A 24,024-nucleotide genomic window follows, 5' to 3' on the forward strand; every position below is an offset into this window, starting at 1 on the left:
CCAGTTCCGACTTACATACAGATTCAACTTAAGAACAAACCTACAGTCCCTATCTTGTACGTAACCCGGGGACTGCCTGTACTTATTTTAAGTATTTTTTATTTTTATTGATTTAAAATTTTCACACTTGTGGGAAATTATGGGGGTGTCAGACAATAATGATAACGATAATAGATGTTGAGATTCAAAAAGTTAAAGTTTTCTAGTCAGTAAGCCATAATTTGTAAGCATCAAATACCAAAACATACGAAAATGTTTGCAAGCAGCAAACATTGCCTATCTTGCACGTTTCTATTATTTTTATGGCAGTATTTTCCCTTGGTTTGTGTTTATACACTGAATTGACTTTTACAGACATTGACCGATAAAAATCTAATCCTTATATGCCTTCTCAAATCTGTATCAAGCTCAGGACACTTGAACATAGTGCATAATAAATGGTGCTAACTTGGCTAAAACTAGTTAAAATGAATTAATTTAAAGGTGGAATCTGGAGTCTGAATCAGTCAGATATGTAGTGTACAATCTGAGTCCAAAATTAAAATAAATATCAGGAGATCTAAACACGACTACTTATCTAAATAAGAATAAACCTATGCATAAAAATTTGTATTTCCTTATTTGCAAGCTCTTTTGGGCAGGGAATTTTGTCTATGAAGTACCTGACTGACTGTGGGTGTTATATAAATAAATGTACCAATTATACAAAGATAATCCCAATATTTCATTGCACAAATTACTATGAATTAGAATACTTGACTTTTGCAACTCTGTATGGAAGTTGCAAACTGCATACGACTGGCCCTAATGAGAATTTACCATTGAAGTAAAATCTCTTTAAAAATATTAGTTTTTGCATTTTATTTGATATGTATATATATGTGATTTGAACAGATCTGTGGTTGTTGTGTGGGTGGATGTCTTTTTGGATGTGCATATTGTGTGACATGTATGTGTAATATTTGTGTGTGTTGTTTACATGGCACCTTCTTCATTACATAATCCTGATTAATTTCTAGCACTTTCCATCCTTTGTACCAAATGAGTGTCTTGTAGAAAAAACAGTATATGATCATATAACTAAATACCGTATACATGGGCAAGCTTAATTTTTGCATTCACTAGCTTTGAAGTACTCAGTAGCAACCTTAATGTTATTTTAGCATATACTTTTTGGATGTAATATACGTGTGATGTGCAAAGCTGTGTTGTATATGAGTGTGTAATATATATATATGTGTGTGTGTGTGTAGTGTTGTCAACTCTTACAATTTTATTTGTGAGTTGTGTTACCATTTGTTTTCCTTGAAGACGGAGAAGCTGGAATTTATGCTTAAATAAAAAAATCTCTAGTTGTGGAGAAAAGTTTGAAAATATGCTCCAAGTGCACACTAAAGACTCAAAACCCAGAAAGCCAATAAAACCATATGAGACATACACACAGGGCTCAAAAACATAAAGCCAATAAAACCGTCTCTCTCTCACACCCACAACACTTTTTCTTAAAAAAATCATATTGAATCAAATCTTATGCTTTTTGAACTCTTGAGGCTGCATGTGAGTGTATATATGTGTATATGTGTGGGTGTGGAGTGTACATGTGGTGTAAACATGCAATGCATGGGATTGTATATGTGGAGTAAGATATATTCCTATATGTAGATCGATGGTGGGTATATGTCAGGTGTGGATGCATATGGAAATGAGGTGGTGTGGGGTGCACGTGCTGGTGTGGGGAATATCGGCGGTGTGTGTGCGCTGGGCCGTGTGTGTATCTCTATCTGTGGGCACTGTGGGCCGTGTAGCTGTGATGAGGCAGTGAGAGGCGGGGGGCCGGCGGCTCTGGGAGCCCGTGAGGGGAGAAGGGTTTGGCTGCGTGTGCAGGGGGCCGGGCTGGGGCGTGGCTCGCGGAGACGCGACTGTCCGTTTGTCGCGGCCGGTAGGGCCAGGCGGGGGCGCTGCGGGGCCGCCTCTGGACCTGGGGCCGGCGGCGGCAGCGAGTCCGCGGCGGAGGATGTGGTGCGGCGCCAGCGGCGAGAGGCGGCCCGGGCGCGCAGGGCTGAGCCCAGGTGAGCGCAGCCGCGAGCTCGGGGCGCGTTACCGGCCGGTGCCCGCCCGAGGGGCGAGCGCAGCAGCCCGGCCTCGGCCCCGCGCCGCCTTGGGAGCCGTTAGCTCGGGGGTGCCAGGCGCGGAGCCGGGGCGGGGCGGCGGCAGGCAGGGGCCGTGGGGCTGCGCTTGCACCCGGCAGCCAGGGCCGCGCTGTGCTCGGCGCTGTGCAAGCGGGGAGCCCCAAGGGACCGGATCAGCCTGGGGGCGCCCAGCCCCACGCTGGTTAGCGAGCCTGGGTGAGTGGCTGGGCAGGGTAGGGTCGGGGTGACTCGAGGGGCGGGTTGGCCGCTGCTTTTCAGCAGTCATGGAGATCAGGACTTTTTTTTTTTTTTTTTTTTAAACTTGGCGTTTGTCCCCCTGTTCTTGCCTTGGAGGGGAAGGGGGATGAGGAATGTTTGAGCCAAAGCAAGTGGGACAAATATCCAGGTTTTCCAAAACAAGTTGTGATGTCTATAATCAGCTGGGCAGAGTGGCCACACCAGGTGGTTCTGGTCTGATGAGCTACCTGGAGTCACTACTTACCCAGCATCCCGTTTTCAGTTTAGAAAAATATGGTGACCTTAGTTCTGGGTCCTTCTGCCAGGGCTGGATAGTGTCCATGAGGCTTCCAGCTGGGAGGGCTCCTCTTGCTCAAATGTTCTTTTCTTCTTGAGCAGACTAGAGAAGCACTATCAACACCCTCAAATCCCTGCCCCCCAAACAAAACAAAAAAACCCCACCCAACCTCAAATAGAAACCAGATTGGATATTTTAGCTCAGCTGCTCATGATAGATGGCTTTGATTTAAGGGAAATTGTCCTCTGCTTAAATATGAACTATCCAAATAATTTTAAAAATATAAATATTAAAATAAATTATGTTCATTATATTCTTCTTTGTACAGTACTTGTAATGGCTTTTCTGCTAATCTGCCTATGAATCTGTTGCATTTCTAAAACAAATGTATCCATGAACTGTTTGTTCTCCCGCTGAGTGTTCTAAATAAAGAATACCTGGTCTTTACCATGTGTGGATCTCAAAACATAATGGCTGTGTCTAGACTGGCATGATTTTGCAGAAATACTTTTAACGGAAAAGTTTTTCCGTTAAAAGTATTTCTGCAAAAGAGCGTCTAGATTGGCACGGATGCTTTTGCGCAAAAAGTGCTTTTGCGCAAAAGCATCCATGCCCAGTATAGACACGCTTTTGTGCAAGAAAGCTCCGATGGCCATTTTAGCGCAAAAAATTAAGATGACTGTATACACTGGCCCGCGCAAGAGGGCTTATCCCTGAGCGGGAGCGTCAAAGTGTTTGCGCAAGAAGCACTGAATTCTTACATTAGAATGTCAGTACTCTTGCGCAAATTCTCGTGGCCAGTGTACACAGGCGGCAAGTTTTTGCCAGTCTAGACGCACCCAATGGATATTACTGTATTAAACAATTTAAGCCTCAGAATTCTTGTGGGTTATTATTCCCATTGTGTGGATGGATCTTTAGTTTGTTTCACTATGTTCTGTGTAATCAGCTGGTCAGTTTCTCTGTTTGTTTGTATGAAAGTTAAGGAGAGAGCAATATTTTTCAAAGCAGGAAAAGATGCCATTGTAAAACAACAACAAATTGACAAGAGACTTCATAAACAGCATGCCTGCATCTAGACTGGCAAGTTTTTCCGCAAAAGCAGCTGCTTTTGTGGAAAAACTTGCCAGCTGTCTACACTGACCGCTTGAATTTCCGCAAGAACACTGATGATCTCATGTAAGATTGTCAGTGTTCTTGCAGAAATACTATGCTGCTCCTGTTCGAGCAAAAGCCCTCTTGTGCAAATGCTTTTGCACAAGAGGGCCAGTGTAAACAACATGGTATTGTTTTGCGCAAAAAAGCCCCGATCGCAAAAATGGCCCATAGTTATAGTCCTAACAATCCCAGGAGATTAGAGTTGGATATGAGAATCTTTTATTGAACCAACTTTTGTTGGAGAGAGAGTTGGCTTTTGAGCCACACTGAGCTCCTCTTCAGGTCTTCACACCAAAAGCTTCTCTTTGTCACCAAGAGAAGGGACTGGTGTAAGGTCAGAAATTGCCCTTGAATAATTAATATGCTGGTGTCCCTTTAAACATGAAGTAGCTTCTTCCCCCTTTTTTCTCCTGCAGCCCTAGTTCAGCTGCTCCTTCCTCTCATGTTGTAGATGAAATAAAATATTCGTGGTCAGCCTGCTGTTGAGCCTGATGATGGCCTACCAACTTCCAGCTGTGTTTGCCCCGCCAGTTAGCTCTGTGATACTTGAGTACACCTGTGGGAGTGCATATTGGCAAGCCTAGCTGTCTCCTATGGGAATGCAGTGGTTATGATCTTTCACAGGCCCCAAAATGACATGAAATTTTAGTAGGGCACCACTGTATTTGTTTTTATTGCTTTTGTTCAACCAGAAAGCCTGACAGTTTTGAAATATTATTACAAAATATACAATACAGAACTTATTATGTGTGTGGAAAAGTTTCCAGCACTCTTGGAAAAAATATTTTGGCTCTGCAATTAGAGGCCTACATTTTAAGCACAGTGATGTCAGTAGTTAAAATCCACAAATAAGGCAAGCAAACTTAAACTGCAGTAGAGATGGTAGCTTTTTTTTTTAAAGCCTTGCCTACATTAAAAAGTTTGATAAGTTTAAGACAAATGTCTTTTGATTTAAAGTACTAAAAACAAATGATGATCCTATGGGAGCAAGCGTCAGATTTTTACAGGTTTCTCCTTAGTTTAGTTTATGGGAACATGGTAACTACAGAACTGGTAAAACTATAAAGAGCAAACAAAGGTCAGAAAGGGCAACAGTAGTTAATTTCAGTGGTAAAAACTCCCAACCTTTCAAAGGCTATGTGCAGTTTGAAACTTAGTTGGAATAAGGGATATAATAATGTATCCATTTAAACAGTTAACCAAGAAGCATTAATGTATCAGTGGTTACACATCAGCTCCCAGCCCTACTCCTAGGGGGCTGGCTGCCCCCACATGCTGCAGGCTTTGTATTAGAGCCTGAAGTGTGGGGTGGCAGCTGGCTCCCTAGAAGCCAGGTTGGGAGCCAGGTCCTGCTTGCTCTGGTACAGAGGTAGCAGCATGGGGTGTCACCTAGCTCTGTGGGAGTGGGGCCAGCAGCTGGGACCTGGCTCCTGCCATGTACTGGCCATCAACCCTGCTCCTGGGCAGCCAGTTGCAATGTGGAAGCCAGTATGTAACTACACGGTTACCTAATTAACCGCTTTTATCATCTCTAGTTGGAATAGTGATACTTTACAGTGCATTTGACTCATGGAACTTAAAAATGAGTAAACTTATGCACTTGGTTAGGTCAAATAATAAGTCGTGTTTTTTTTTTTAAAGCACACTGAGGCAAGCAGTTTGTCTAGGGTGCAAATTGCTCTCACAAATAGAAAAAACACATTGTCAAAAAATATAAACTTGAGAAAATTAGCACACATGAATTATGTACTAGTGTGTTTTAATGCTAAATCCATCAAATTGACTTTTTCCAGAAAATATTTGTCATTTTTGATAAACTAAGGGATATCTCAAGTTATCTCATTTTAAGCATAATTCTGGGAATGATTCTCATCTTAGTTCAGTACATATTACATAAAGCTATGTAATTAAATTATATATAAAAAAGTTTCTTACGACTTAAAACTACAGTGTAGAAGTGAGAGAATTTAAAACTTTTAAAGTGAGATTTAAAAAAGAGGTAAAAGGAGTTAAGTAGGGAATAAAATAAGCCAAACCAGTGTAAAGCTACCAAAAATGTGTGGCTGTGGGCTTTAAAAATACATGGTCAAGTTATGATTGTGTCAGCACGAATATACCAAAGTGGGAGACGGTTCAGGTATTTTTTCTCATCATAATTGCGTCTGGAATAATTATAATCAGGCTTCAGAGACCAAGGGAGTGCAGAGCCAGAGAAGGTGCATTTCTTGGTGGAATGAAGGTGCAGCTCATTTCTCTTGCACTGGTATCTTGGCACAAAGGAATAGGACTAGAGGAAGCCCTTATTGCACTTGCTGAACAGGTGCAATGTAAGATGGATCCTTTGGTATCAGGGAAGGCATTATGCTTTTGAAAGGCATAGTGCCTCCATTTGGTGGGGGGCTAGCGTTTCAGCCCCTTTTATGTCGCTCTGCATGGCTCAGCCTAGAAAGAGATGTAACTGAAACCTAAGTGTTCAAATGATTATTAATAATAACAAACTCAATAATTTGCCATAAGCATGTCTTGAAACAAATACAATTTACAGCAAATTAAAAGCTGATTGATAAACAAGAACTTTTAAATATCTAGTCATAGTAGATGAAAGTGACATTTAAATATCTGATGTCCACCAGCAAGATCAAGAAAATCAGTTAACTCTTAAAGTTCCATAGCCTATGCACAACGGAGGTCCCTTTTCAGTGTGCGTTGTGAGTATCTATTCATCCAGCCATTTGCTGGTGATGTCTGAGTGCGTAAATACTGGCTGTTTAATAGTAATCTGAGAACCTGCTTTATGGGCTTGTTTCAAATACTGAACATTTATCTTGATTGGTATTTGTTGAAAAATTATCTACTTTGATTTGTACCCCATCTTGTGTGACTAGTTTTACTAGGTTTTTAGCACACTGTCCCTTTCTTATTAAAGGAATATGGCATCAGTGCACTGTCCTTTCACTATTTTTTGCATGTGTTTTGATACATTATTATAGTTTGACGTGGAAAAGAACTAATTAGATCACAGTCAAGCTGAATGAAATTTTTCATATGGGATATAGTAGTTCTTTTGTAGTGCATATCCTAAAGAAATACAGATGGAAAACTAAAGTTATTGGAACTTGGATTTCTAGATCAAGTATGTTTTTGTCCTCATCAAAATGAATTTTTACTATGTTAGTATGTAGCAGACATTTTCACTGATGCAAACAGAAGAATGTCATGTATAACTTACAGTATCTTTAAAATTTCTAGTATGCAATAGCATGGTCTTTTTATTTCTTTCCTTATGATATAAAATAGCATCCATATTCACTGGAATTGCGTATTTCTGAGAGTTTATCTTCATACCCAAAGAGGGCATTCTAACCTTGAAAATTTCCTCAGTTCATCTCAGTCTTTTTCTCTCACACATCTTTGCTTTTGATTCTGACTTGAGTATGAGTTCAGGGGAGAAAATGGCCAAATTTCATGTCTACTAAAAAAAGCTATTGCTAAGTTGTTGTTTTTTCTGCAAAAAGTGAGACACCAAAGCAGATCATAGTTTGCATGTTCATAGCACATCAAGAAGCTAGTAGAGCTTTTAAATATTGAAGAATTCTTTCAATTTTGGAGCTTTTGCAAACCATTAAAAAACGTCTTTTGGGTGTCCCATTTTTGGTTGTGTTCATAGTCCAAGTAACAGTAAAAAAGCTTTCAGTTTCAAGATAATGGCCTTTCTGTTCTACTGGAATTAAAGAAGCCCGTCAATAGACCCGTTTGTTTCATTAATGGAAGAACCCACAGGAAGTCTCTGAGTGAGATATTTTATTAAATCTCATTTGCCCCATTATATCTGAGAATATCTGCAGAATTTTCAGCAACTTTAGGCCATGTGTACAGTACAAACATTTATAACATGGATTGATCTTGTTTGTGTGAACAGGATTGAATCATGATATAGTCATATTAAAGAATCATGGGTATGTATGGGAGATAGGGATGTAGAAGAATAGTTGATTAGTTGTCTATCAGATAAACGTAAGCTTATCGGGTAGTTGAGTTGATTACTCACATTTCTCTCTCTCTCCCCCCTTCCCCTTACTGCCTATATGAGAGGCAGCATGGCAGGAGGAAGCAGGAGCTACTACATTTAGGAGCCAGACAGGCAGACAGCCTGGTTTAGCCCTGGGTCATGCCAAGTTGGGGACCAAACCCTGCTGTGACTCTACAATTTAAAACACAATATGAGCTGGGGTGGAGGGCAGCCTGCCTGGCTGGCTCCTACTACCTTTTAAATTGCAGAGCTGCAGCTGTGTTTGGTCCCAGTGCAAGCTGGTACTGAGCTGGCTGCTTTCCCTTATCAGGTAATCAAATAGTCCATAACAGTTCTGTTGACTACTCGATTACTAAAATAACCTAATATTAAAGCAACGAGGAGTCCTGTGGCACCTTATAGACTAACTGAAGTGTAGGAGCATAAGCTTTCGTGGGCAAAGACCCACTTCGTCAGATGCATGTACTAATATTAACATCCCTAATGGGAGACCTGGAGCAGAGGCTAGCCTGTCACATCTGGGGTCATAACTTTACATTTGGTTTATGTTACCAATGAAAATTCGTCTTAAAGTCCTTGATTAACTTTTTTTCCACAATACGGAATCCAATACAATCTGATGTGACCAGCAGACTCTGCTTATAGGAGACACATAACTTGAATAAGAAAGCAGTTACTGTTGTTTGTACCGCACTTCCAAGTATTTTTGGGAATCCAAAGAAGTCTTAGGAAGAAATTTTTCTCTAGTCTTTAAGATAAACTATTACAAAACAATTTTATAAAGACCAAACCTAAAAGGTCCTAAGCCCTAGCCTTTTTTGAGAGGCAGCCTTTTTTAGTGGCCATATCAGGGATTTGGAATTTGGCACTCCTGGTTTAGTTTCTTTTTCTACCACAAGCATGCTCTGTGATCTTGGGCAAGTCACTTAACCTCTGTGTATGTCTGTTTACCAGCCTGCAAAGTACTGTCATGCATCACAGAACTGATGAGGTTTAATGTCATTAATGTACGTTACACTCCTTGCATGAAAAGGATAATAGAAGCAAAAATTATTGTTTTTAACAATAACTGTCAAGAGTGTTATGCCTAAAGCCAACATGAATGACTGGTAGAACACTAATACCTATTTAGGCTTCTGTGTTAGGCATAGTGCCAGCATTCATCCATTTGTTATGCAGCTGTTGCATCCAGACCCTGTTTCTCCCTCTCCCCCAGTACTCTGCATAAGATCATTTCTACTTTTCAGGTAAATGTATCAAATTCAGACTGGTGTAAATAGCAGATCAGAGAATTGCATCCATTTGCATCAATTCTGAATTTGTCCCAGACCATTTATAGCTTATCTTAGAAAAGAGTACAGAAGAGACTTAAAAAGTCTTTGCAGCTCTTTGCACCCAGGATTCGGAGGGTATCTGTTCATTTCTGAATGACCCTTCCCATCTCCTTCATGGATGTCTATGAAATTCACTGTGAACCTCCTCATCCAAAATATCAGAACATCTACTATTTTTAAAGCCCAATTTATTTTATATCATCTGGAGCAACGAGAAGGGGGTCACAGGCAAATAGGAGGCAGCAGCTAATATTGGGAGTGCCTCTAGGAAAAGAATGAGAGGGACTCCTGGTTACTACTTCACTAAAGGCCCTGCAAATCATAGGGACAGCTGTCAGCACATGAACGCGAAAGACAGGAGACAGGACAAATATAAAATCACATACAATATTTGTATTTACAGGTCTTTGAACTTGAAGTAATTTAAACAAACAACAGAACAATATTAAAATTATCGTCCACCAAACCCTCTTTTGGTATACATATTGGCAAGACTCCTTTCAATATTTTTTACTCTCAGTATGGCTAGTCATTTTTATATATTCATTAAAATGCCTGCAAAATGTACCAAGTTATGATGCATCTTTTGTGCTTATGTTTTGCATGATAATCACACACACACAAAAAGTTAGTCTGATTCATGTTTTCTCCACTTTACTTTCTAAATCTAAATTTCACTAAAAACATTGTTTCATTACGTATTCTTCATTGGTGGCCAGGACTTTGCATCATGCAATAAACTGTCTCAGAAAGATCAAGTACTGTATTCATCTCTTCCAGGATACGTTTAAATCATATGTTTAAAAATGGAAATATAGAGGAGTGAAAGACAGCAAATTCTATGCTCTTTTCATTAAAGTAACCATAGGAATACTTAGGTGACACACAAATAGAATGTGACAGTCATCAGCTAACAAACCTCTAACAAAATTCTTTACTTTTGTTTAAGCTCCAGAGGTATAATCTTACTTAATAAATGGGAACCTGTATTTTTGGCTAACATATGGAAGGGCAGAGGGATTGTCAAAGCAAATTGTGGAAGATAATTGGCTTGAAGTCTTTGATTTCCAAGACTTGAATGGTAATGACTAGTGGGTTTCAAAATAGGTCTTATAAACTGTCACAAGTGTAATGCTCTCAAAAGGAATGAATGGAACTAGTGTGCTTTTACAGTTGAATGTGGATAATGACAGGGGCCATTGAGGAGATTCAGCCCCATGTATTTTGGGGGAAGTGAGTAATTAGTTCCTGAGAACTAGTTAGGACCCCGGAGGAACAGCTGGGTCACAGAATGTGAAGGTAAATGACCAAGGAATTGGAAAACCATAATGGAAAAGGGGGTATGACTGGAGCAGATGACTGAAAGATGTTGGAGCTGACAGACCTGGATTAGCCTTGAGGGAGTGAAACTGACCTAGAATTAGTGTGTGGGAGAATGAAAGAAAAGTTCTCCAAATATGTGTCAGCGAGAATCCTCCTGTAGCTCCATATCTGCTCCATGTTCAAGCTTGGATATTTTTTGAGCAGCAGTATCCATCAGTGCTGTGGGAAGTTTTGAGTCCATTGTGAGGAGTGATGGTCAGTGCTAGCTGCTTCAGATGCTCTGCATTCTGCTTTTCCTTCTCCAGAGAAGGAGCCAGTGTCTGTCTGGCCTCCCTTGGCCTGCTTGCCCTGGTAAGTGGGCTTTTTAGCTCCTGATCATGCTGAATCTATATAGCTTAATCAACTCTATTTAATATTGTGCACCATTATGTGATACTGACAAGTCTGACCCTGGCAGATGTATATACAGAGTTCTACTTTTGAGTGACTTCCATTTTTTTCTGAAAGGATTTGGATGGTATTGTTCATTTATCTGAAGACTCTCTACCATGGAGTGCTGCTGGGTTTTGTTTTGCCCCTTTTCTAGCTCAGTTTCTGTAAGACTACGAGGGAAGATAAGATGATTTGGTTGTAGTGTATGTAGTTGGATTAATGATGATACTCTTTTCTATGCTGTAAAGGTTTTTATACTCATCATCACCATAGTATCAGTATCTGAGTTCTTTTCAGTAGTGCATTAAACAGTGTGACTTCACATCTGTTATTTATTCTCTTATCCTCTCCCCAGAGAAATGTGTGCAATATTGAGTCCTGTTTTGGAGGGTGTCTTTTAAATAAATAAATAAAGGTGTGTATTTGTTAGAGAAGCTAAAGTGTGCTTTGCCTTTTGGAGAGGAAAGTGGTGAGGGTTGTGATTAGGGATGTAAAATCCCAGTTAAAAAGTTAACTGGTTAAATGAAATGTTGAACTGGTTAACTGTGATTCCATCGAGGGGGCTCCTCCAGCTCAGCAGGGCCTGCTTCAGCCAGACCAACTAAGCCCGATGCATTGCCCTCCACCTGCAGCACAGTGCAGTTGGCCCGACTGGACTGAAGTGCCCCCAGCATGGCACAGTTGGCTTGGCCGGGCTGGTGCAGTCCCCTGTTTGCATAGTGCCACTGCAGCCTGGCCAGGCCTGCCGCTCATTAACCAGTTACCCCAGTTAGCTTGCTGGTAAGGCGCATGATTACTAGGTAACCAGTTAATTGGTTAAACCTTTATGTCCATAGTTGTGATGGTTCTTGGTTCTCTTCATGTTCTTGGACCACTACCCCAAGAAAGCTCTGTCTCGTATGCAGAAAAGCCTTTCTCTTTGTTGATAATTCCATTGTGCCCTAGGAGTAGAACTGAAGGCCATAGTTTTTGTCCCAGAACTTTAGATGATCTTTTAGATATCCTGGGCTCAGGCCAGAACAATCTGAAGATAAGGGCTCGGTTCTTTGTGTGTTCACATCAGAGGAAATAATGTGGTTACTCCGTCTACCCAGAGCCTAGATGGCATTGGGATTTGTAAAAGAGTTAGATGATGAAACTTTACAGCATGACCTGCAGAGAATACATTTCATGTCAGAGAGAAGGGAAGAGAATTTATACTGAGATTTTAAAATATTGAATTGCATAGTTAGGATCGAACTGACACCCTTGGCAATATAGGACCTGCCATATTTTATTTTTGTTATCTCTGATCACGATTGAGTTTTGTTAAGAGAAAATAACTTGCTATTTCAGTAAATTCAGTTCTGGTTTCTGACTGACTGCGTGCCAGAAACTTAATTTTGAACTCAGTCTCTTGGTAAAATTAAAAATTCAAATCTCTAGGCAGGAGTACTCAAACTGTGTTTGCCTTTGAAAGTGGCTGCTGTCAGTGTGCTGTCACACTTTCCTTTATCCTTGTGATGAGTTTTATATTAGAGCCTGCTGCAGGTGATCTGTCTGAGCCTAAGTGGGGGGAAATCCTCTGTTTCACATAGCCTATAGAAAGATGTGGTCCATTAAATAGTTCACAGAAAGTAAGTTGTAATGCTGTTATAATTGCATGTGCACTAGGTGGAACCTTCTGTTATAACATATTATTGTAGTCTCCCTTAGTATTATTAAATACTCAACCCACCTTTTTTCTGTTGTTTTGTAAACATTGTGGAATATGATTTTAAACATGTTTGAAAACTCTATATTAAATTGAATAAATCAAAGACTTTCTCTAAACTCTTTCCTTGTATGGTCTTTTGCTGTTGTACCTTAATTGGCATTAAGGTTACAGCTGTTGTCCCCAACCAGTCCATTGCGATTGATTGTTGATTGTGGAGGCTCTGACAGTTGATCTCTGTCTCAGTCCCTCATCTCCCTCCTCCCATCTTTGTTTTCCAGTAGCAGATGTTGCTTTAACAAAGCCTTAGCTAAACTCAGGCCACATCTTCACTTGCTACACTGGTGATCAGTCTTCTGGCATTAGATTTAGCAGGTCTAGTTAAGACCTGCTAAATCAAATGCTGAGGGCGCCTCTGGTCAGCGCCAGTACTCCTGGTGTGGGACTGGGATGGTTATTACATGGACAGCTATGTATATGTGTTTATACCGTGGGACCGTCTGTGGGACCATCATCACCAGCGTTTTTATCAGCATATCAAAGCAAAATAAGCTATACTGGCCAACTTCACACTTGCCTGTCTTCCACTCTTAGCCCACTTCCTTCCCTTTCTTCAACATAATCTCTGCTTTCCTTCCAGTCCCAGCAGTCCTCTTCCCCTGCTTTTCATCATCTCCTTCCTCTTCCCTAGGAGCTTAGTTCCCCATCTCTACAATCTGTCTTCCCTTCATGGACTCTACTGTCTATCTAACTTCCACCCACCCTTTGGTTCAAAGCTTCAGCAGAACCTGTTTCCTTGTGGAATTGACTTTGGCTTCTTTAAAATGCGGTGCATGTTGGGATTTCTTTTTCCTGCATTTGGTGGGTAGGCACAATGTACTCTGAACCTCCCTCTGCATGACAAACCTAGAGACCCTCCCTTTTCCTTTCATGGAGCCTCAGGAGAGAACAGTACTGGGATTGTAGTGATCATGAAGGGGTGTCATAGCTGTTCACATTTCTCCGGCAGGGAACAGGGCCATTGCAATGACCATGCAGAGTGAGTGAGGGCGTGGATAGCCAGGTCTCATCTGAATTCCTTTGAACACTACAGTACACACAGATCTCATAAACAACGATGTCATTTGTTAGAAGTGCCTCCTTCTCTTGCCCCATTACCTTTGGGGTACTGCTGCCTCTTCATCCGTGCTATTGGCTGCTTTGTCTCTTGCTGCCTCTCACCCATTTATCCCTCAGTTTTGCTACTCCTCTCCTCCCCCTTTCTCTTGGGACCCCTCTAATTTTCATCCTTCCTGCTGCTGTTGCCTCCACCCCTTACCTTTCACCCTTTTGCTGTTGTTTCCTCACATTTTTTGCGGTCTTCAGCATCAATTCGTAGCCTCCTCCTGCTACTATCCCTGGATGCTGTCTACTTCCCTTCCTGAATACCCTGTGATCTTGTTCAGGAAGACTGCTGGTGCTTGAGGGGCTAAGTTGGGATCTGCTGAGAGAGTTGGTCTAGCTGCTGTGGCAAGTGGTGGATCTGGTCAGCAAGAAGGTATTACTCTGAGTATGGCCCTCACAGCCTAAGGTGGGGAGAGGCGGCTGCTTACGCAGCTTGCCCCTGTGCATTCAGCAGGGACTTTCAGGAAGGTGGGGCAGGTGGGGGGAATTATAACAAGTCAGCTAACTAGCTGCCACAGAGAGTTGGGGCTGGTGCCCGTTAGCCCCAGTTCAGGAATGCCCTTAAGCATGTGCCTAACTTCAAGCATATGAGTAGTTCCATTGACTTTAGTAAGACATCAAAGCATGTTTAAATGATTTGCTCAACAGGGTGGACGTAATCAGATAAAATTGAGCATATGCTTAAGTGCTATGCTGATTCAAAGCTTAATTCTGAATAACAGGTGTGAAAACCAATATTACAATACATGAATATTACATTTTGGACATTTTAAATTTAAATATGCTTTTATATGGACTCTTTGGCTTTTTTTTAAGTCTTAAGATATTTCTTTCTTTCATAGGTAGCTGCAGAATGAGTTTTATATACCATGCAATTCTTTTACATAAAACACTACTGACCTTGCATACTTTTATAAAAAGATAGAGCTAGACATATTGGAATGGATAATTATAGACTAATGTGATGTCTTGACCCAGTGCTTTAAAGAGGGTCATTGCCATATTTCTCTCTATGGAGTTAAATGGATTAGACATGTCTATAATATTTTTGTTGTTTTCCACATTGTGGAATGATGTCAATAAAAATGCATTTGTTTGAACATTAATGCAACTAAAGAAATCCACTCTAACATTTAAAATGCATTACAGTGCTAAGACTGGTAGTCTTATTCTTCTTTGTAAAACAAGTATTTGATGATTTCAGTGAAATGATGACATGTTGGAAATGTTAGCAGTGAAAAACTAAACTCCGTACATGATCTTAGAAACCACAGGTGTCTTTGTGAGGAAAAAAAAATCTTAGATAGAAATTAAAATAATTAGCTAATCACTTCGTTTTTCTCAAAGTTCCGCATACCTACAAAATGGAAGTGAAGCAAAAGTAAACAAGATGTATACAAGACTGTAGTTAATAAGAATTAAAACTGAGAAGATATTTGACCTTGAATTTTAAGAATTTTTCAAAATCTGTACACAGCACTTTCACTGAAAGCAATACCAGTATCTATTAACTGTTCAAGTATTAAAATACTTTGTTCTACCATTAGAAGCAATATTGTCATTTATATTTAATTTTTTTGCAATGCGGCAAACAGATGTGCCTATAAAATATAAAAAAGCGCTTACTAAATTATAAATCTTATAGAAAACATTAAAAGGATGCAATTCTATTTTTGCTTTGGATTGATGGAGTTTGATTTATGTTTGGCTTTCTTATTAATGTACATCAATAAACTTCTTGTTTCTATTCTCATTTGTTGTAAATAAATATTTCCTAGACCAGAAAGATGAAATTTTGTCATCACATATATATTTTATTAAGGAAACAGTAAAAAAGTATTTAAAAAAAGCTAAGCTACAGATATTATTGTGAATGGGTTTTTGACAGTGGCACCAAACACCTCCCTTCTCCAAATCAGTCCCCAAAATGTTACTTTGGTAACAAATAACCAGATTAAGTTAAAATGGTAAAGTGTACTGTGACAGTCAATTTCTGTTAAAACTCTATTAACCAATAATGTTTGTGCTCAACTGAAAACATTTATAAACATTGCATGGTGTATAATTAGCCACTGCAGAGTTTGTGTATTGGTAATGCTTTGGGATTATATAAGATGTTGGACATTGTATTAATTTAAGATATTTTTATTTCATCTACATACTATTAGAAGATTTACCCAGTGTTTCTTGGGTTCTTAACTATATTAATTTTTGTTTTTCTTCATTTGAATCAATGCTCTGGGATGGGCCTGGGGATGTGGGGTTCAGTATGCAGGCTGCTCCGTGAAGAGAACTATCCCAGCCTGGGTTCTTAACTCAATTTTTGTTTTATTCTCTCAAATATATAATAGATAAGTTGCAAGCTTTTGCCAGCAGATGGCTCCTTACTTCACAAAAAGGATTTCTGTTGCTTCGGTCCTTAATTTAATGTTTGTTTTTCTTGATTTAAATGATTGCTTAGGGGTGGGGCTTGGGCTTGGGCTGTACTTCTGAAACTGGGCATCTGCGGTTCTTTGGTTCAGCAATATTCATGGTCCTGCTGGACCATGGATGTTGCCGGACCAGAGAGTCCCGGATTTTAGAGTTTCAACCTGTAGAAGACTTGGGCTTTTGGTCAAACAACTAAACTTCCAGTCATTTGTGACTGAAAATGAGGAGTTGAAAATTCTGATCCCACTTTAGTCAATATCAGAACTTCCATTTGCTGTATGCTGTACAGGGAGCAGGGTGTCTAAAGTTGTTCATTGAACTAGACAGACAAACCAAAGGAATAAAAGTATAGCTTTTTTGCATGCTATTAAGCACAGGATAGCATGTTTTACCTTTGTTACCTCAAATAATGCATGTTTTTTTGCATTCTGGTGTCCATCTTATTGATACAATTGAGGCTCAAGTGATGTTGGCTTTTAGATTTCAGCTTCTTTCTTTCCACCATTCTCATCTTCAGATTTTGCATTTTTTTGGCCCAGAGTAGGAATCCTTGGGAAGGAATCCGTGATTATCAGATCAAGTTTCTTGTTGAATATCTTCTTTAATAAATACAGGCCTCAGGATTTACATGATATGGTCTTGAACCTCTTTACTCAATACCTAATACTGTACTACAAAGATAAAGACTTCTGACAGCGAAAAAAATACCCGTGCTTCCACAAATTACGCTCACACTCCCTAAAATGTAAAGGACTAGGATAGTTGTGTAGTGTTTGTACTTTATTTGAATTTAACAATGTCAGTCAACTTTTTATTTAATCTTTAAAAGTATAATTTACTGTATATGTTTCTTTTTATATTGCTCATTTCCCTTCCTTCCTTGTTTCACTTCACTTTCTTTTTTATTCTCCTGTAAAACATCATGGTATAACTCTTCAAATTTTCTTCAGTGGATCTGGCAATTCTAGAAGATGCTAGGAGTCAGAGGATTGTGCTAAATTGTCATTAATGTGTCAATTAGCAATATTTGAAGCTTGCTTTATATTATTTTAACTTAAATTAAACATTTAAACTGATACATGTCTGCATTTGGGGTTTTGTACTGGTTTAATTAGATTGGTTTTAAATTGTTTTAAGTTAAACCAGTGAAACTTTTTTGTATAGAATTTGAATGGTGAATTCTTTTTTACTTTGATGACTCTGTTAACCTAAAATAGCTTCTCATTTTTAAAATAATAGCTTCTCATTTTTAAAATATCCTTAAACTAAAATAGCTTCTCATTTTTAAAATAACAGAGTCATCAAAGTAAAAAATGAAGCAAAGAGAAAATGAAGCAAAACTATTAGGTAGATTCTATACTTCATTCATTTTAGTATTAGATTATTTTATGTGCATCAGTTCATTGTGGAAACTACTGATTTGAGAGCAGAATTCTTTTGTTTTGCCTTCTTTGATTTGTGTCTGTCTGTATCTCAGATGGTTTTAGAGTTCAACTCTGTGTGCCACTGAATTGTGGGGTCTCTTTTTAATGATATATATGGCAGTAATAATCTACATGAACATGACACAATATGATAGTTGAGCACAGTGTGGAGAACCATCTTTCTCCCAAAATTAACGTTTGTTACTTGATTATTCTTATGGAAAGTACTTAAGTTGATATTTTTGGTACATAAAATATTGTCTATTTTTTTTAAATAAGTAAAGTTAGGCTTCATTTTTTTTCCACTTTAGAAAAATGTTTTTATAATATCTGCTTGAATTTATAGGGAGGAAATTACAAAAATAGTTGCCCAAGTTACACTGGTAAAATATGCATCTGAACAGGTAGCTAAGTGGGTGCAAAAGGTGCATGTAAAATGCAAATTTGCTGGGCAAATAGTCAGATTTATGTTCTTTTGTAAATGTGAGTTCAGTGCTGTACAAGAAACGCAAATGTGTATTCTGAGCATATAATTGCTTGTTTGTACATATGTTTGCAAATCAGCTCAGATCAGAGCGTGATGCCAGTCCAACATAATGATAACAGAACACTCTTTTCCCATTAAGATAGCCACTCTACAGTATTGTCAGACTGTATTAGAATCATAGAACCATAGAGCTGGAAGAGACCTCAGACGGTCATCAAGTCCAGCCCCCTGCTCTAGGCAGGACCAATCCCAACTAAATCAACCCGGCCAGGGTTTTGTCAAGCTGAGACTTAAACACTTCTAGGGATGGAGACTCCACTAGTTCCCTAGGTAACCCATTCCAGTGCTTCACTACCCTCCTAGTGAAATCGTTTTTCCTAATATCCAACCTGGACCTCTCCCACCCCAACTTGAGACCATTGCTCCTTGTTCTGCCATCTGTCACTAATCTGTACTGTTGTGTTTAAAAAGAAATCAGTGTTCTGTCTCAATGTTCTGAGGTAATTCGTTTCAGATGCTACAATATTTTAAGCCTGGAAAAATCACACAAATATTTTAAAGACATTTTTTTTCTTTTTTTAGATGGTCAGGATCATTCACTGCTTGCAGGTTCTTTTCATAAAAAGAAGCTGGCAAAAAGGCCAGGATACATGAGACCAAAAGCTCCACAACGGCTAGAGTTTCAGCCTTCTGCTGACTACAAGTCATTCAACCCAAAGGGACTTGAACATGGCGGAAAGCATTGTGAAGACTTTAAGAACTGCTCTCTGCACAAATTATGGAAAAATGAATTCTTACACTGTAATTCATCTGTAAACAGTGCTATAGTTACCAATGATGTGGTAACAACGTTGACTACTGCTGGAAATACAACAGGAGACCTCAGAAATCTGTCAGATCACAGGTTTCAGCAGTCAGAAAATGTAATTCTGCCAGTTTGTCCTGCAGCTGTCACATGTAAAAGAGACTTCTCACCTGCGTTCAGTTCACATACATGGCAGACACATCTACTAGCAACTACAGGGGAGACAACCCACTGTGCTAGAATAAAGGAGCCAAAGAAAATGTACACTTTGGATCATAAGGAAGTGAACAATAACTGTGAATATAAAAACAAAGAAATCACATCTTACTCTTCCAGTTCTTGGGATAGCTTTAATTCAAGTTTCAGCTTCATACAACTCTCACTGAATTCAAGTTTTGAAAAAAGTGACTCGGAAGACCAGTCAGATGGCAGGGCAGTGGAAAATACTCTGCAAACCAGTGCAACAGGACAAACAGAAAATGTTAATTTAGATGAACCAAGGGAGAGACTAAGAAGTTCACATAAAGACTTAGGGGCTTCATCTTGCATTTGTAGGGATGGTGAGGATTATCAGTGTACACGAGAGAACGAAGTGAATGATAAATGGCAGGATTGTGAGATTGCATCTCTTTCAGACACAGATGTAGCATTTTCATGTTACACGGATTCCTCAGATGCAGCATCTGCTGGTTCATCTGTTACCTCAGGCTATGAAAGTAGCTTTACTTTTAGTGATTACAACTGGGACACCTTGATGAGGAAATATGAACCGGTGCTATTGGACTGCTTGGTTGGCAACCGTAGTATATTAAAGGTTGGTAATCACAAAGTTTGTTCATGTGCATTTGGTGCTGTGAATTTTTAGACAAATCAATCACTGGGCTATTGTAAAAGATAGGAAATGACTGGCTTTTGTGGCTTTGTGGCATTTAATTATATTTACAACAGTGTAATGCATGGTTAGAAATGAGAGAACCACTGCTTGTGTGGTTCGTTTTCTCAACTTCCTTCTTAAAATAGCCAATTTAAATCTTTTCATAATAGTCAAAGTTGCAATTTCAGCAGAATACAGTAATCCTTGTTTCCTTTCCTAATAAACTATCTTGTTTCGGTATTAAACAGCTGCCACCCTTTCCCAGAAATGGCTGTTTTTTCTTGATGGAAAAAGTGACTGGCATGTGAGGGGCCAAATTTTGATGTGGATTGTACATTTGAAACCAGAGGCCCACATGGGGTAATTGTTGGTCTCAGTTTTGAAGAAACTAGATCCGCAAAGACATTGCTCTGCAGTCTTCCCTATATAGCATCCTGAAGGGCATATTGGAAAAAGGCTTAGAAGTCAATGGGTATGGTCAACTCACTTGAATACATACATAGCTTGATCTAGTCTCACAATTTTCCGCTAGATTAACTTTGTACTGGGGATTACATATCAGACTAAAGATGGCCAGAAATCAGGTTCATGGTAATCCTACTTTTGTATTTTTCTTAAGTTCTTACTGGGAACAATTATTTTGATTTCTGATGTGGAACAACAGTGTACATGTTGACTTTTAATATCAGTCCCTGCAAGTGTAAAATAATAATAAGCATAATCAAAATTGTCAGGATCCGGTCATAAAACAACTCAAACCTTTTGGGGTCAGGTCAGCTCTCCGTCTGCTTGTACGAATGATGCCTGGGTGATTGCGTGTCCTGTTCCCGTTGGCCGTGGCCACCTTGCTGTGCTGTGGAGTGAGTGAGCAAAAGCGTTGCAGTGCCTCTCCATAGAAGAGCTGGTGGCTATTAGGAGTGGAAAAAATGGATACTGCTGCACAGGAAGAAGGCTGTGGCTGCACTGTCTCAGGTCGAAGGGAAAGAGTCAGTGTCAATCTGGAAAACAGCACAACCTTATTGGGATCAATTCAGGTAATGTAGGTTTGGGTTTAGTTTTGGGTCCAGAATGGGCTTACAAATTAGAGCTGAGTTGTCCTCAATTGTAGAAATTTACAACACTAAATTGTATGCACAAGTACTCGTTGTAGTCAAATTTCTGTTTTTGTACTGATACAGATAAAATCCTTCATGTTAAGGCTTCAGAGGCTTCAAGAAAAAGCAGTACAGGAAGATGACTACGATAAGGGTGAGACTTTTTTATTATTGTTTTCATACCAGTTTGTCTTTCCCTTTTAACTTTTGTTTACAATAGATACTTTACTATGGTTGGGTAATGGTGACAAAAGTTCAGTGAACAAGTGTTTGTATTATTGAGTATGCAGTACAATGAGGTATAGAAATGAGAGAAAGTAGGTCAGCAACAGGTAGTACAGGGATCAATGCAACAGTTTATTATATTGAGCCACACCACAATGTAAGTGTCTACCATTAGAATCAGATATCTTTAACAATATGACTTAAATACAGAAATGAGTGAAGGATGTAAATGGGGCAAGTGAGGGCACTGGTTGCCAATGAAACACACTGCAATGACTAATTGTGTTGAACTAAAAAGTAACAGAGACGATACATAGAAGAAAGTAGGTCAGCAACTTTAGAATGCAAGTTGCAACAATAGCTCTTGTAAATGTAAACTGTATGAACTTGAAGGACAAGCTAGCAATCCACCAAATTCAATCAAACAAACTCAAGTAAAACCATGTTAAGACTGCAGTATGCATGGTAATTGTCTCTGGAAGATGCAGCTGCCGGTGAATACACTATATTTAAGAAATGTTTGTCATCTTAAGTGCTTTAAAATATTGCATAGTATATTGTCTATACATGTGAGTGTGTGTGCATGTGTAATTATATGACACAAAATCTCTCAGATTGCTCAATGATAGCTTATGACCCTTCCAAATCATAGACTTCAGCAAAAATCTACATTTTGAAATCAGGAAATAAAGAGTTAAAACAACTGCTCAAGCAACCTTAATTGCCACTGTGAAACTGCCAATAGCCACTGGGAACTCTCAGCATCACTCCAGCTGCTGAATTGAACAGTGCAGGAATGAATTGGAGCAGTTTGGAAGAGCTGTGAGTGTGAGTCCCCCTGTCAAAGGAGAGAGGTGCATATATATCGAGAACCTCCAGTATGCATCATTTCAGTACAGAATTGTGTAGATTGGGTTATTAGCAGGGCACTAGGGTTTTATGTCATGGGGATGGACTGTAGTGAGTTGGGATGTTTAATTTTCTAAATTTTTTTAAACAAAAGGGACATACTAGTTGGTCAGAGTTAGAGATCATTAAGGAAGTTGTTCTTACCTAGGATTACAGCTGATATGCTACAGTAGCTAGGTAATAATTAAAAGACCTAGCTTTTATACAGTACTTTTTATCAGTAGAACTTTATAGTGTTATTCCCATTTTACAGGTGGGAAACCAGGTCACAGAGAGGTGAAGTGATTTGGTTAGCAGGCTAGAGCTAGACAGAGCTAGGAATGGTCTCAGGCCAGTGATGTTTGCAGTAGGACATGTGGCCGCTATGTGATCTGCCAGTGCTCCAGCCGCCTCCTGTAAATTTTGTTATAGTGTAACAGGGATAATGGTCGTGCTTTGAACTGCTTCCAATATGTCATTGCTAATAGTACTGGTGTGAGAAATCTCATCCATCGTCTGTGACCCAAAGTTTAATTACAAAGTTGTTACACTAGATTTAAGTGCAGGAGAGAAGATCGGTATCTGTCACTCTTACTACACCATTCCTGGCAACATGTAAGTTCCTCAACTCTCACCAACATTTCTAGCTTCCCTTTCCATTCTAGTAAAACATTAGTTGGTACTGCAAGTTGGTTCTTGCTGTCTGCCATAAGTGTATCAAGTTTGCCATCTCAAAAAAGAAATATACAGTGAGAGTGGCCAGCTCTGAAAGTTCTGATATAAATGACTTGTCTGATATCATGTAGGAAATGTGTGACAGCCAGAACTCAGTTCTCTGGGGCTTAGCCAGTGCCCGAAGTACAAGACTGTCTTTTTCTTTGCCTGCAGTCACCTGTTTAATTTATTACTTCTGCTGCAGTTGAGGCTTACAAATAAAGCAGAGGTTTTGCAGACAACTGTTTCCTTTGCTGCATGACATTGCCTCATTTACTGTCCATTCTGTGCAATGATGAGGGAAGAGCCCGGTGGAAAATATATGTAATCATGTCCGTGCCATGGGTAAAATTCTCAGAACTCCTATTCCATTTTAAAAAGTAACTTGGTTGCTTCGGAACCTAAATCTCATTTACTTTCAATCAGACTTAGGCTTTTCAGTGCCTAAGTTACTTTTGAAAATGGAACTTACTCTTGTCATGTAGATTCTTTTAAATTTTTTTTTACCCCATATCAAAATGCATACCCATGCATACTTAATTCTAGTGCTTCCTAATTTGTGAGTGCTTGACCTACTTCATCTCTTGTAGCTCTTTGTTCCTTTTCTGATGCAATTTTCAGGCAATTTTTATGACTACTTTTTGTTATTTTCCTAACATCTGAGCTGACTTCTCTAGTTTTTTCTTTGTAAAATGTACATTACTCATCTCAGGGGATAGACTATGAGAATGGATGGTGCAGCAAGAAGAATTAGAACTGTGACCTCTCTTTCTCTTTGTGTGGTAGTGTTCTTTCAGTTTTGCTTTTAGAAACGACTTTGTATCCTACTAAGAGTAGCAAAGTCATACTTGGTGAAAAGTTAAGTTTTAAAACTCATCAAAGAGCTGGCTGATGTATTTAATGCTAATTTCTGTCTAAAATTTCTGGAAAGGGATGGAGATACTGAGCATCTATTTCTACAAATATGTTGTATAAACATAAATATGCCTAGACAAAAGGGAGAAAAACTGAAACATTAATGCATACTATGTTTTGAAGGTATATTATGTATTATTGAAAAGAAATATGGAATGTTGGGGTTTTCTTTTGGGATTTTCATTTTGTGCAGTCGCTTTTTTAGTTGAAAGCAGAACTGCCATTCAGGGTGCACTAAATAGCCTGTAATATTTGCCACATGTGGTTAGACCACGGCTGGTGCGTCTAGTTTGGGGATTTTTCAAAGGAAAGGAGAACTGTGGAGTAGTACAGTTTAATCAGTTGTGCAATGCCATGTGGGGTGTGCGTG

At 39.3% G+C, this 24,024-nt stretch overlaps 1 protein-coding gene across 1 annotated transcript in view; it reads left to right on the forward strand.

The window, feature by feature from the left end:
* Positions 1 to 1,918: 1,918 nt before the first annotated feature.
* Positions 1,919 to 24,024, forward strand: part of DISC1 (DISC1 scaffold protein) — a 273,630-nt gene continuing 251,524 nt past the window's right edge. Inside the window, 3 exon segments of the mRNA XM_089777362.1 lie at positions 1,919 to 2,069; positions 18,722 to 19,758; positions 20,997 to 21,066. Coding sequence (XP_089633488.1) covers positions 2,015 to 2,069; positions 18,722 to 19,758; positions 20,997 to 21,066 — 1,162 coding nt within the window. The 5' untranslated portion in view covers positions 1,919 to 2,014.

The sequence above is a fragment of the Pelodiscus sinensis genome, chromosome 3 (assembly GCF_052426305.1).
Source record: "Pelodiscus sinensis isolate ZL-2025 chromosome 3, ASM5242630v1, whole genome shotgun sequence".
In the NCBI taxonomy this organism is placed as follows: Eukaryota; Metazoa; Chordata; order Testudines; family Trionychidae; genus Pelodiscus; species Pelodiscus sinensis.